The sequence below is a fragment of the Sorex araneus genome, chromosome 6, assembly GCF_027595985.1.
Source record: "Sorex araneus isolate mSorAra2 chromosome 6, mSorAra2.pri, whole genome shotgun sequence".
NCBI classification, from domain to species: domain Eukaryota; kingdom Metazoa; phylum Chordata; class Mammalia; order Eulipotyphla; family Soricidae; genus Sorex; species Sorex araneus.
Genome location: NC_073307.1, coordinates 64,449,205 through 64,464,129, shown reverse-complemented (window position 1 = coordinate 64,464,129; position 14,925 = coordinate 64,449,205). Strand labels below are relative to the sequence as shown.

Genomic DNA, 14,925 nt, shown 5'->3' with positions numbered 1-14,925 from the left:
AGATAAGTCTCGCACAGCCCCTGCCCTGAGCCGGCCCCAGGAGCGCATCTCCGTCCTGGGCTGTTCCTGGGGCACCGGACAACGCTCTCTCCGCTTCTCCACCTAAGACCACGCTGGGGGCTCACGGGCCCCTCGGCGCTAGGGTGCAGCCGGTGCAGTCCTGAGGCGACCCCGGGCTCCCTGGGTTCCAGGACTCCCTGCCCACCCCTGCCCGGTCGCTGGGGCTCTGGTCCCCAGCCCCTTCCCCTTCGCCTCTTCACAATCACTCCTCTGCTTATTTCTCCGTCCCCCGGGCCCCCTGCCCTCGCCTCTCCGTCCCGCAGCGGGGGGCTTCCCTTTGCGTCCTCGCTGGCCTCTGGCACTCCGCATCTTCGCCGGGGGCCTCCCTCGGTCTCGCGCTCCCGGCGGTGGGGTCAGCGATGCTCCCGGGGACCCTGGCCCGCCCCCAGGGAAGGCCCTGGCCTCCTCCTCGCTCCGGCGGCCAAGGAGGCGGGTTATTTTAAGTCCTGCACCCCGTGTCCCCGGCGACTCGGATAACACCTTGCGGGCGCGATCCGGCTGCCTCGTGGGGTCGCTCGGCGGGACACGGGCAGGGCCGGCGCGGGGGCAGGTGGTCTCCGGACAGCGAACCCAAACTCCAAGGGACCACCCGAGTGCGCCCCCACCCCCCCACCCCCCGCGCGCGCCGCCCCTGCGCCGGGAGCCCAAGCCATGCGCTAGCCTCATCCGGGGCCCGGGTTGGTTGCCCGCAGCCCATTCTCAGCAGCGACCAACCCAAAACGTGGTCCGGGGCGGACTGGGGAGGTGGCCGAGCCCCGCAGCCACGCGCGCATGTCCCCGGGACACACCCACGCACACCGTCTTCCCAGCCCCGCGTGCATCTCCCAGACACACACCCACGCACACCGTCATCCTGCCCCGCGCGCATCTCCCCGGCACACACCCACGCACACCTTCTTCCCAGCCCCGCGCGCATATCCCCGGGACACACCCACGCACACCGTCTTGCCAGCCCCGCGCGCATCTCCCAGACACACACCCACGCACACCGTCTTCCCAATCCCGCGCGCATCTCCCCGGCACACACCCACGCACACCGTCATCCAGCCCCGCGCGACCATCTCCCAGAGACACACCCACGCACACCGTCATCCAGCCCCGCGCGCATCTCCCGGGCACACACCCACGCACACCGTCTTCCCAGCCCCGCGCGCATCTCCCGGGCACACACCCACGCACAGTCTTCCCAGCCCCACGCGCAAGCCAAGCCTGGGCGCGGACGAGCCTCCGAGTGTCGGAGAGCCGCGAAAGCTCCACTCACCCGCCTCTTCCGAGCTGGATCAGGGGAGGAGCGGCGAGGGGAGGCTGGAGAGACCCTTCTTTGCTTTTCGCCCTTCCAGAGAGTGGAAATTTCCGTCGTGTGATAGCGGGCAGCATCCCCAGTGTCGCGTTTCTGGCGGACCCTCCCTTCCAGCCTGGGCACCAATCACAGCGAGGCAACCTGAGCTGCTCAGGAAAGCATCCTCCCAGGTGGGTCGGTCTTGTCTTTCAAAAGCGAAAGACAAAAGTGTCCTGTCCCAAAAGTGAAGCTTTGGAGCTGGAAGCCCCTGCTTGCTCTCTTCTGGATCCCCCTAGTTTCTGTATCTCTCAGTATAATAGATCATCTCTATTACCGGGGGTCCAGAAATGAAATTCCTTTTAGACTTGACGATTAAGGCTTTCATTGGTTGGATCTCCCCTATAGTAGGAAAACATGTCTAACATTTCTGTCTCTGTGTGTGACAAATATTTAGTGAATTTTTATTTGTATATAACATTATTTTTGGCATTGATATCTTCATTTCCTTGGAAAAATAAATCAATTTTAAAATATCCACGCTAATGAATCATGAACTCTTGTGACAAGGATCATTTTAGCACCTAGTGGTCTAAATAGTCTTTTTTTTTTTATTGAATCACTGTGAGATTAACAATTTCAAAGTTGTTCATGATTGGGGTTCAGTTATAGGATTCTCCAATACCCATCCCTTCACTAGTGTACATTTCCCACCACCAATATTCCCAGTTTCCGTCCTGCTCCCCCCATCCCCACCCAAGCAGCCTGTCTCTATGGCAGGCACCCCCCCCTCTCTCTCTCTCTCTCTCTCTCTCTCTCTCTCTCTCTCACACACACACACACACACACACACACACACACACACAAACACACACACACACAAACACACACATTTAACATTTTGAAGAATTCTGTAAAGGATTTTCTTTGGATGGTGGCCCTAAGCACGCTACAGGTTTGGAAATATCAAAACCGAACTTTGCATAAAGAGGAAAAATAAACGCGGGAAGGGGCAGAAATGCAAAACTATGTCATTCAAAGTTAAATTTGTACTGCAAGAGTAAAGCAGGACATAACTTGCTTAAACATGGTAGGGGTCTTTGTGGTAATTTTTTCTGGAATTCAGATTTGATCGTAATCCTCAATATATATGAAGAAGGAATTAGAGTAAGTGGTATAACTTCAATGCTTCTTATTAAATACACTACCTAGCATTTTAAATAAAACTGCTTATTGTTAAAACTACTATTTGATGTTAACTAAATTCTCATTTCAAAGAAGGCCATTGAAATAAATTCATACTTAGCAGGTCCTTGTATTTTATATTTATTTTTCATTCTTTAGGGGAAGAGAGAGATATCCTCCAAGGAGATCTGACTGCACAGTTTTGCAAAGTCATGAGGCAATGCAAGTTACATTATGAATTCTCACATGCCAAATTTACCTTTATTCAAGCAAGAAAGTGCCGAGGGGCTGGAGCTATAGCACAGCCTATAGGGCTTTTGCCTTGCACTCGGCCGAACCAGGTTTGATTCCCAGCATCCCCTGAGCACCAGCAGGAGTAATTCGTGAGTGCAGAGCCAGGAGTAACCCCTGTGCATCGCTGGGTGTGACCCAAAAAATAAAAAAAAAAAAAGAGGAAAGAAAGTGCTGAGAAAAGTTTGTGGGTTTTTTTTTTTTTGTAGTTATTTTGTCAAATTTGAGGTTTAGAAGATTCCAAAGCAATGTCTAGGATGTAGTGAGATGCTGTTGGTGAAATGCAAAGGACAGGTAGAAAATAAGAAGAGGCAGTCACAAAGAGAGAGAGATGCTTTTCTCTTGTCTAGTTTGCCCTGATACTGTTCATGAAGTGCATACCTAAGGAAGTTATGACTGGAAAAAGGTTGCATGAGCTCCTGCACTGCATAGATAGCAAAATCCTGCTAGTCTCACTTCACCAAATTGCAGGCTGCACCTGAAAGCTCTTTTTATTTGATTTGAGAGCTGATCTTATCATCTAGATTTTCATGGAGGTGTGAATCTCAAGCTGAGTTTCTTTGCAGGACAAGTAGTTCTACTTCTGTTAAAGTTCCAGGATTTTTGTTTATCTCACAGAAAAGAATTTAGGAGAAGACAGTTCGTGAAGTATGGTTTTACACAAGAAAATGAAAAATATCCAAGAAAGATTGTGGGGGAGAGAGAGACAGAGAGACAGAGGCAGAGAGAGAGAGACCCTAAATTAAAAGGGGAAATTTACAACTATGGACTCAGGCATCTTTAGAAATGAATTTCCACAAGTTCCTTTGATAAGGTAATCATATAAGCATATAGGGTCTTTCCAAACGGCCTTGGGGCTCTTTATACAGATAAGAGCCCAAGAATTCTAGGCAAATTCAGGAAACAACTTTGAACTGCAGTCTTCATCCATACTCTTGTCAGGACCTTTGTTCCTGCCTGGAAATGATTTTTTAAAAGAATTCTAGACTTTCTGGTTTCAACCAGCTTTAAAATGACTGCAGGCTATCCTCAGATTGTTCATTGTCTTCAAACATTTCTTGATTTTATGACCACTCACTGGAAAGAGAGGAGCAGAAAGACAGATAGAGAAAGACAGAGACAGAGAGAAACAGAGAGACAGAGAGACAGGTACAGAGACTAATGGTTACACAAATCTACCCATCTATCCTCAGAGTTTATTTTAAACTAGCGTTTGAAAATTCTGAAGCAGTCCTAACCAGCATCATAAATTTCCCCATATAGTCACATTGCCAAACATATTTTGATTTGTTGTCCAATTATTCTTGGCTCTGGATCAGCTAGCTTGAGTATGAATTTTAGAGTCTGCTTAGTCTAGTCATTTGAGTTATTAGGCTCAATTTCTCCATTTGAAGAGTGGAGACTGTTTATAGATAATTTGTTTCCTTGACTTAAGTTATTTTAAGATAAACTTGCCTTATGATGCAAAAAAGCAAAATGTTTTTAAATTTGGAAGAAAAAATAAGAGAAAAAAACAGAAATTTATTTCCATTTGACATATCAAATAGAAATAAAACTCTCCACCATAAAATTACATTAATACATGGGTCTCAGGAATGACTATTGGTTTGTCATGTGTGCTTATAGATAGAGAAGGTTTAAATAAAAATGTTTTCAAAATATGTTATTTTGAATTAAAGCCAACACTTGATAACAAATAGACTAACAAATAGGCTACAAGATACCAACTCGGTTGAAAAATAGTGTTTTAAGATTATTGTGGGACTTCTCAGTTCTTTTTTTTATAGAATTTATTTATTTTTTAATTGGTGAGTCACAGTGAGGGTACAGTTACAGATTCACACATTTCCGTGCTTGTTTTTCCCTCATGCAATGTTCGAGAGCCCATCCCTCCACTAGTGTCCATTCTCCACCACCAATGAACCCAGTATCCCTCCCACCCCCAGATCTCATCCCCCCCACCCTGCTCTGCCTCTGTGGCAGAGTATTCCAATTTGTTCTCTCTCTCTCCTTTTGGGTGTAGTGGTTTGCAATAGGGGTATTGAGTGGCCATCATGTTCAGTCTCTAGTTTACTTTCAGCACGCATCTCCCTCCCCACGCGGGATCTCCAATCACATTTTACTTGGTGCTCCATTCTCTATCTGGGATGACTTTCCCCCAGCGTGTGAGGCCAGCTTCCAAGCCATGGAGACAACCTCCTGGTATTATATACTACTATTATTGGGTATTAGTCTCCTAATCTGTTGTTTTATATTCCACAGATGAGTGCAATCTTTCTATGCCTGTCCCTCTCTTTCTGGCTCATTTCACTTAGCATGGTACTTTCCATGTTGATCCACTTATATGCAAAGTTCATGACTTCATCTTTTCTAACAACTGCATAGTATTCCATTGTATAAATGTACCAAAGTTTCATTAACCAGTCATCTGTTCTCGGGCACTCAAGGTTTTTCCAGATTCTGGCTGCTGTAAACAGTGCCAGAATGAACATAAAAGTGCAGATGTTTTTTGACTATACTTTTTTGTTTCTCCAGGATATATTCCCAGAAGTGGTATTGTTGGATCAAATGGAAGCTCAATTTCTAATTTTTTGAGAATTGTCCATATTGTTTTCCAAAGGGGCTGGACCAGTTGGCATTCCCACCAGCAGTGGAGATGGGTCCCTTTCTCCCCACATCCTCTCCAACAGCGGTTGCTTTTGTTCTTTTGGATGTGTGCCAATCTCTGTGGTGTGAGGTGGTATCTCATGGTAGTTTTGATCTGCATCTCGCTGATGATTAGTGATGCACAGCATTTTTTCATGTACCTTTTAGCCATTCGTATCTCTTTCTTGGAAAAGTTTCTGTTCATTTCTTCGGCCCATTTTCTGATGGGGTTAGATGTTTTCATGTAGAGTTCGACTAGTGCTTTGTATACCCTTGATATCAATCCTTTATCGGATGGGTATTGGGTGAATATCCTTTTCCACTCTGTAGATTGCCTTTGTATTCTGATCCCTGTGTATTTTACGGTGCAGAAACTTCTCCCCTGCTCATGGATAGGGAGAATCAACATTGTCAAAATGGCAATACTCCCCAAAGCATTATACAGACTCAATGCGATTTCTATAAGGATACCCATGACAACTTCAAAGAAATGGATCAAGCAATCTTGAAATTCATATGGAACAACAAATGCCCACGGATAGCTAAAACAATTCTGGGGAAAAAGATGATGGGAGGCATCACCCTCTCCAAACCTTAAACTTTACTACAAAGTGGTAACAATTAAAACAGCATGGTACTGGAACAAAGGCAGAGCCGCAGACCAATGGAACAGAGCGGAATATCCCTACACACAACCCCAAATGTATGATCATCTAATCTTTGATAAGGGGGCAAGAAATGTGAAGTGGAGCAAGGAAAGTCTCTTCAACAAATGGTGCTGGCATAACTGGACAACCACATGCAAAAGAATGGGCTTAGATCTCAACCTGACACCATGCACAAAAATCAGATCAAAATGGATTAAAGACCTCAACATCAGACCACAATCCATAAGGTACATCGAAGACAAGGTCAGCAAAACCCTTCACAATATTGAAGCTAAAGGTATCTTCAAAGATGACACGGGACTTCTCAGTTCTAATAAATCTTTAATTAAGTTGGATGTATCATGCCTGACCTATGTATGTAAGCCCTTTTTAAAAAAATTTTTAATTTATTTTTTAATAAGTGAGTCACAGTGAGGGTACAGTTACAGCTTCACACATTTTCGTGCTTGTTTTTCCCTCACGCAATGTTTAAGAGCCCATCCCTCCACCAGTGTCCATTCTCCACCACCAATGAACCCAGTATCCCTCCCACCCACCCCAGTCCCATCCCCCCACCCCACCCGCATCTGTAGCGGGACATTCCAATTTGTTCTCTCTCTCTCCTTTTGGATGTTGTGATTTGAAATAGGGGTATTGAGTGGTCATCCTGTTCAGTCTCTAGTCTATTCTCAGCATGCATCTCCCTCCCCACACAGGATCTCCAATCACATATTACTTGGTGTTTTCCTCTCTATCTGGGATGACTTTCCCCCAGCGTGTGAGGCCAGCTCCCAAGCTATGGTGTCAACCTCCTGGTATTATATGTTACCATTCTTGGGTATTAGTCTCGTACTCTGTTGTTCTATATTCCAGAGATGAGTGCAATCTTTCTATGTCTGTCCCTCTCTTTCTGATGAGCCCTTTTTTAAAGAGGGATATTCACTGTATCACTGTCATCTCGTTGCTCATCGATTTGCTCGAGATGGCACCAGTAATGACTTGTTGTTACTGTTTTTGACATGTTGAATACACCAGAGGGAGCTTGCCTGGTTCTGCCATGCGGGCGAGATTCTCTCGGTAGCTTGCCAGGCTCTCCCAGAGGGGCGGAGGAATCGAATCCAGGTCGGCCGTGTGTAAGGCAAACGCCCTACCCGCTATGCTTTTGCTCCATCCCCAGAGAAATATTATTCAGATTTACTGATCCAAAGCACAGTAATCACTAAGTTGTAGTATAAATGAATGCCTAAAGAAGAAAAAAGAAAACAAGTATTATTTAAATACGCTATGACAGTGCTATGAGCTATGACTGTTTTATGGTTATTATTTTTATTAGGGGCCATACCCTGCAATGTTCAAGGCTTACTCTTCACTCTGTTCTCAGGATTCGCTCCTGGCAATGCTCAGGGACTATATGCAGAACCAAGACTTGACACCAGGTCAGCTGGGCGCAAGGCAAGACCTTATCCCTCCCTGTACTATAGTTTCTATAGCTATTTTCTGAGAAGTGAGAAGCTGTGCTTTTGTTCAGCTTTTGTATTTTTTCTCTGATAACCTTAAATATGAACTTTTTAATTAATAAGCATTCTAGTTATAGTTAGTAAGATCATTCTGATTACAAAGTACATTATCATATCTTATGACACTTGATATTTAGTCAAGCTTGTAGATATTATTGGTATTATTTTATGCATTTAATGGGAAATAAATCAGAATTCCAAGAGGTTAAATGACATTCCCAAAGACACAGAACCAGTAAATTAAAGATTATAGCATGAATCAAGTTTTCTGACTTCAAATTTAGGGGTTTTTTTCTTCATAACTCACCATCACTTATTTGGAACATGTTATATACCAAGATCGATCACTGTTTTTCTGCCTATAATGTATCCAACTCTAGATAGTATGTACACTTAGCCATAAAAAAAAGTTAAATTTAAGTGATTATTGTAAAAGGAATTCTCTCCATTTTAATCATAATTACATGAGTTTTTATAAACATCTAATATCTATATGGTTATATTATTTCTTGTATCACTTGTATCACTTGTTTTCCCGTTGATCTTCGATTTGCTCGAGTGGGCACCAGTAACATTTTTATATGTCGCTGTCACATGCTAGTGTAGCCCAATGATATCTGCTTGATCCAGGAACAGGAAGAGCCTCAAACCACTCATTCAGGGTTTTGACGAAGAAGTCTGACCATCTCGTTGGTGGGCAGCCACGCGGTCTTTTGACATCCTGTGGAATCCAGTCGCTAACTGCTCTAGTCCAGCGGTTGTCTCTGAATCACATTACATGTCAGGCCCATCTGATTTTTGATGCCCGGAAAACGAGACAACGTCCCTGATTCTTGATCGTCGACAGAGGTCAGAACTCTGGATTCCTTCTTTCACTTGAGTGAGACATGATATTCCCAGCATAGCTCTTTCGATTCCTCTTTGCGATACCCGAATAGCGTTCTCATCCTGTTTGCATAGGTCTCTGAGGCATATGTTAGTGCAGGAAGAACGGTGGAATTGAAAAGATGTGCCTGGAGTCGGAGGTCCTTCGTCCTCTTAACCACTTCTTCAATGCTCTTGAAGGCATTCCATGCTGCTCTCTACCCCCTGTGTAGTTCCTCATGTTGAGTTCTTGACCCAGGTACAGACAGCTGCTGCATTCGGAGATGTTCGTTCCATTGAGAGCAAATGGAGCATCAGGGACTAGTTCATTTTTCATGAGTATCGTCTTGTTGAGGTTTAGCTGCAGTATGACTTTTCCACACTCGATGTCAAAGTCGGCAAGCATTTGTGCCGTTTGGCTAATGTTTGGCGTTATGAGAACAATGTCATCAGCGAAGCGGAGGTGGTGTAATTGCCAACCGTCTACGTTCACTCCCATTCCTTCTGATTCCAGTCGTTGCATGATGTTCTCAGAGGGTGGCACTGAAGAGTTTCGGTGAAATGGTATCACCCTGCCGAACCCCTCTCTTTACATCAATGATCACTTCCTTGTAGAATGGTGAGATCCTGAGGGTGAATCTGCAATACAGCTTGTGGAGGATCTTGATGTATTGAGTTTGAACGCCCTGTTTGGCCAGGGCTTCAATGACTGCTTCAGTCTCAACAGAATCAAAGGCCTTCTTTAAGTCGATGAATGTTAGACATAAATAAGTCTAGACATAGAATGTTAGACGTAGATATTATTTCTATTCATTTTAATTAGCTTTTATTTTCAGCGCACCATGGTCTGAAAAGATAGTTGATGCAATTTCTATTTTCCTGATTCTATTGAGGTATGTTTTGTGACCCAGCACATGGTCTATTTTGGAAGATGTTCCATGTGCACTGGAAAAGAATGTGTATTCTTTCTTTTGGGGTGTAAAGCCCTGTATAGGTCTATTAGCCCTCTCTCTTCTATTTCTTCCTTCAGAGTCAGTGTTTCCTTGCTGAGTTTTGTTCTTGTCAATCTATCCAGAGGTGATAAGGCGGTGTTGAAGACTCCGACTACTATCGTGGTGCTAGCGATGTCCTCCTTAAAGTCTGTTAGGTGTTGCTTTAAGTATTTAGCTGGTCTCTCATTAGGTGCATATACGTTTAAGAGTGTGATTTCTTCCTGTTGCACATATTCCTTGACAAATAGAAAATGACCTTCGATGTCCCTTCTAATCTTTTACAACCTGAAATCTATGTTGTTGGATACGTGTATGGCCACCCCGGATTTTTTGAGGGAGTTGTTTACTTGAAGAATTGTTTTCCATCCTTTAACTTTGAGTCTGTGTTTGCTCTGACTGTTCAGATGTGTTTCTTGTAGGCAGCAGAATGTTGGGTTTAGTTTCCTAATCCATTTTGCCACTCTGTGTCTCTTAGTTGGTGCATTTAGTCCATTGATATTGAGAGATATTATTCTTATAGGGTTTTGTGCCATCATTCTATAGAGGTTTTTTTGTGCTTGTAGGGGTGTTTCTTATCTTACAGTAGTCCCTTTAGTCCTTCTTTTAGGTTTGGATTTTTGAGTCTATGAATTTCCTGAGCTGTTGTTTATCCGTGAAATAGTATATGGCTCCTTCTAATTTGAGTGAGAGTTTAGCTGGATAAAGTATTCTTGGTGAGGCATTCATTTCATTGAGGTTTTTTCACTATGTCCCACCATTGTCCTCGGGCTTGGAGGATTTCCTCTGATAGATCTGCTTTAAATCTAAGGTGTGCTCCTTTGTATGTGATTTCCTTTTTTGACCTTGCTGCTTGCAGTATTGTGTCTCTATCCACAGCATCCATCTGTCTGACTATGATATGCTGTAGAGTCTTTTTGTTAGGGTCTCTTTTTGCTGGTACTCTTCATACTCCTTGGGTCTGGATGCCTGCCTTCTCTAGCTCTGGGAATTTCTTGCAATCATGTCTTCAACTGTGTTTTTTTCCCCATTGGGGTTACTTCCCTGTGCTTCTGTTGTTATGTTCTTATGTTGTTATATTCTTATGTTGTTCCTCTTGAGGTCATCCCCTAGAACTTTTATCATTGAATTTTTTTCCTTTTAAATTTTTATTTTATTGAATCACCATGAAAAAAATACAAAGCTATCAGGGTTAAGTCTCAGTCATATAATGATTAAACCCCCATCCCTTCACCAGTGCACATGTTCCACCACCAAGAACCCCAATATACCCCCTCCCTCCCACCCCCCACTTAAGTAGCTAATGATTTTCACTTTATTCTCTCTATACTTTGAATACATTCAATATTTCAATAGAGAACTCACTATTATTGTTTGGAATTTTCCCCCAACAATCAGGCCTGCTGAAAAATATCATTCAACAATTTCTTTTCATTGCTGAGAATGAAGATTCTATGAGCTCTTTTGGATTTCTGATATTTTAGCTCAGTTCACAGTCTAGATGCATTTGTTTAAGAAGCCTCTCTGGTGCCAAAATGGGTTAGAAGACCTCTTGGATCATAGTCTTTAGGAGCTAGGTCCATTAGAGGGTCCATTTCGCGCATGGCTGCTCTGGATCTTATCTGGGTGGAGGGCGTTATCATTTAATTTTTTAATGTTTTTTGTTCCCTAAAGAGATTATGACTTCTTACTGACACTAGGAAAAAAGATGAAGACTTCAGTGCTGATTATCAGGCTCTATCCAAGAAGTGAGAAAGATTGAGTACCTGCCTATAGACCAAATAGAAGACTGGGCATTGTGTAGTCAGCATTGAATACCTAGCCTCATGGAGGTCAGACTTTGTGCATCTGTTTTGAAAATGTATACATAGCTACATAGAGATATGTAGACAGCTGATGAATCATATCCAGGGCTTTTATCATCCTGCTTAATCTAACATTGATGGTACCAGTCTACATTTTACCAGGCACCCATCTATATAGTCTGTATTTTAATCCACTTACTGTTAACCAACTCCTAAGTACCACAGTATTCTAAGAATTAGTCCTTTTTAACACAATATTGCCTCTTCCTGGTAGTCCTTTTTACTGATTCTGTCAATTTACCTTTCATTAATCTTTCAAGCTCTAACTCACAGTTGCCTCATAAGTGAAAATATCTGCAATCCTGCCAGCTCTTGGTTTTTCTTGATATAATGGGGATATTGGGATTGTCAAGAAGTTTTTGAAGGGGTGAAAAACAAATTCCACATGTTACAGGCATAAAATTTCATATTTACAACTGGAGAAAGACTTCTCTATGGAAAGTACTTTTGCCTTTCTTGCTTTCTTTGTTGGTTCTTGTTTGTTAAAGTAGTGATGGTGGAACACAGGACCTCACACGTGCAAAGCAAGTACAGCACTGTTAAGTTGCATTCTTCGAGCCAAGTTCTTGTTTCTTAAAGTTTTATCAACTTTAGTAGAGCCATATGATCATGGGAATACTATGTCTGTGTATGAAACAGAATCTGAGCTGATGGGAGGAATAATTATATCTCAGGTGAGACCACTGTCATAGTCAACAATAAGAACAGCTTCTCTTCTCTTTTATTTACTTTTCTCTACTTTTCTCTCCAGAGGCTGGCTAAGTAATGTCTGAAAAATGGGATAAATGCAAGACCCTGATTCTAGTTTGTACTTCCACCAGTGAGAAAATTTATATGCTATAGACTTCCTGTGAGACATGTTTCATTAAAATAACCCAAGCTGTTTTTCCTTCAGATGATCCTTTAGAAATAACATATATTATTACCATGCCATCCCCATACTAATTCTTTACCTATTGCCTTTTACAGGTTTTTGGAGAGTATGACTTTAAGTGAAATGAGGTGGATATAAAATAAAAACCTGACCTTCAATTAATGTACTTTAGTTCAAGGACAGCTAGGACATTTTTCTGATCACCTTATAACAACATGAGGTTAAATAAAATTATTTTACCCAAGAACATGGTGGCTATGGCTTCTGACTCCTCAGTTTTCCTTAGACCACTAGCCACCATATTTCTCTATGGTTATTACCTTTTCTGCCTGTGAGAAATGATACAGATTTGATATCAGACCCTCAGCTAATTATTGAGATAAGAGAAGAAGAATGTTTTAGTTCAACTTGACAAAAATATTTCAGAGAGACTGGTGGTGGGTACAAATACTTAAAATAAGATATGCTGTAAATAGGAGAGTATTCAAGTGAGTGTAGGAATGACCCGCAAATGTGAGGACACCAAGTGCCTTCATTTGGAGAAGGGTACCATTCAAGAAGCAGAGGGGGTTCTGGTCACTGTGTCTTTTGTGGTGCAGAAGCTTTTTAGTTTAATATAGTCCCATTTGTTTATCTCTATTTCTACTTGATTGCTTAGTTCCGTGTCACCTTTGAAGATACCTTTAGCTTCAATATTGTGAAGGGTTTTGCTGACCTTGTCTTTGAGGTACCTTATGGATTGTGGTCTGATGTTGAGGTCTTTAATCCATTTTGATCTGACTTTTGTGCATGGTGTCAGGTCAAGGTCTAATCCATTCTTTTGCATGTGGTTGTCCAGTTATGTCAGCACCATTTGTTGAAGAGACTTTCCTTGCTCCACTTCACATTTCTTGCCCCCTTATCAAAGATTAGATGATCATACATTTGGGGTTGTGTGTAGGGATATTCCGCTCTGTTCCATTGGTCTGCGGCTCTGCCTTTGTTCCAGTACCATGCTGTTTTAATTGTTACCACTTTGTAGTAAAGTTTAAGGTTGGGGAGGGTGATGCCTCCCATCATCTTTTTCCCAAGAATTGTTTTAGCTATCCGTGGGCGTTTATTGTTCCATATGAATTTCAGGATTGCTTGATCCATTTCTTTGAAGAATGTCATGGGTATCCTCATAGGCAATCTACAGAATGGGAAAGGATATTCACCCAATACCCATACGATAAAGGGTTGATATCAAAGGTATATAAAGCACTGGTTGAAATCTACAAGAAGAAAACATCCAACCCCACCAGAAAATGGACTGAAGAAATGAACAGAAACTTTTCCAAGAAAGAGATATGAATGGCCAAAAGGCACATGAAAAAATGCTCTGCAACACTAATCATCAGGGAGATAAAAATCCATGATATTCCACTTCACACCACAGAGAATGGCACACATCCAAAAGAACAAAAGCAACCGCTGTTGGAGAGGATGTGGGGAGAAAGGGACCCTTCACTGCTGGTGGGAATGCCGACTGGTTCAGCCCCTTTGGAAAACAGTATGGACGATTCTCAAAAAATTAGAAATTGAGCTTCCATCTGATCCAGCAATACCACTTCTGGGAATATATCCTGGAGAAACAAAAAAGTATAGTCAAAATGACATCTGCACTTATATGTTCATCGTGGCACTGTTTACAATAGCCAGAATCTGGAAAAAACCCGAGTGCCTGAAAACAGATGACTGGTTAAAGAAACTTTGGTACATCTATACAATGGAATACTATGCAGCTGTTAGAAAGGATGAAGTCATGAACTTTGCATATAAGTGGATCAACATGGAAAGTATCATGCTAAGTGAAATGAGCCAGAAAGAGAGGGACAGGCACAGAAAGATTGCACTCATCTGTGGAATATAGAACAATAGAGTACGAGACTAATACCCAAGAATGGTAACATATAATACCAGGAGGTTGACACCATAGCTTGGAAGCTGGCCTCACACGCTGGGGGAAAGTCATCCCAGATAGAGAGGGGAACACCAAGTAATATGTGATTGGAGATCCCGCGCGGGAAGGGAGATGCGTGCTGAAAGTAGACTAGAGACTGAACAGAATGACCACTCAATACCCCTATTTGGAATCACAACTCACAAAAGGAAAGAGAGATATCAAATTGGAATGCCCTGCTACAGAGTCGGTGTGGGGTGGGGGGGATGAGATTGTGGGGTTGGGAGGGATACTGGTGGAGGGATGGGCTCTTAAACATTGCATGAGGGACAAACAAGCACGAAAATGTGTGAATCTGTAACTGTACCCTCACTGTGACTCACTAATTTAAAAATAAAGTAATTAATTAAAAAAAAGAAGCAGAGGGGGGCACCTTTAAAATTCAAACCAAAAACTGGAAAAATATATTTAAAAGTGGGATATATAGTCATCCCTAAATTTATTCTTAAAGTAATATTGACATATTGCAGCATGTAGCATGTTAGGAAAGATGTGTTGCAATATTCTGCAATATTTAGTGTGCAAAGGACAAAGTCACACTCAATCATAGTTTCTGATTTTGTGCGTTTTTCAATGCAACCAATTTTCAGACTAACATTCTAACTTATAAAGAAAAATCCACCAGATAAACTTGGTCATGTCTAATCAGAGGTATAAACTTGTTTACAAGTTTGTCAAGATGGTTATGGATATTTGGTTTCCAAGTATTCTAATCAAGTTGTGACCCTGC

General features: G+C 42.5%; 2 protein-coding genes across 4 annotated transcripts in view; one reads left to right on the top strand and one right to left on the bottom strand.

The window, feature by feature from the left end:
• SLC38A4 (solute carrier family 38 member 4) overlaps positions 1-1,421 on the bottom strand; it is a 94,974-nt gene extending 93,553 nt beyond the window's left edge. Inside the window, exon 1 of one of the 2 annotated variants that reach the window (XM_055142921.1) lies at positions 1,322-1,421. The gene's annotated coding sequence lies outside the window, so the exon portion shown is untranslated. The remainder of the gene's footprint in view (positions 1-1,321) is intronic. The other variant, XM_055142920.1, reaches the window with a different exon arrangement.
• The window catches only part of LOC129405727 (putative uncharacterized protein DDB_G0290521), a 40,874-nt gene continuing 26,659 nt past the window's right edge, over positions 711-14,925 (top strand). For both annotated transcript variants that reach the window (XM_055142923.1, XM_055142924.1), the window contains exon 1: positions 711-1,530. In XM_055142923.1, coding sequence (XP_054998898.1) covers positions 832-1,530 — 699 coding nt within the window. In that variant the 5' untranslated portion in view covers positions 711-831. The remainder of the gene's footprint in view (positions 1,531-14,925) is intronic.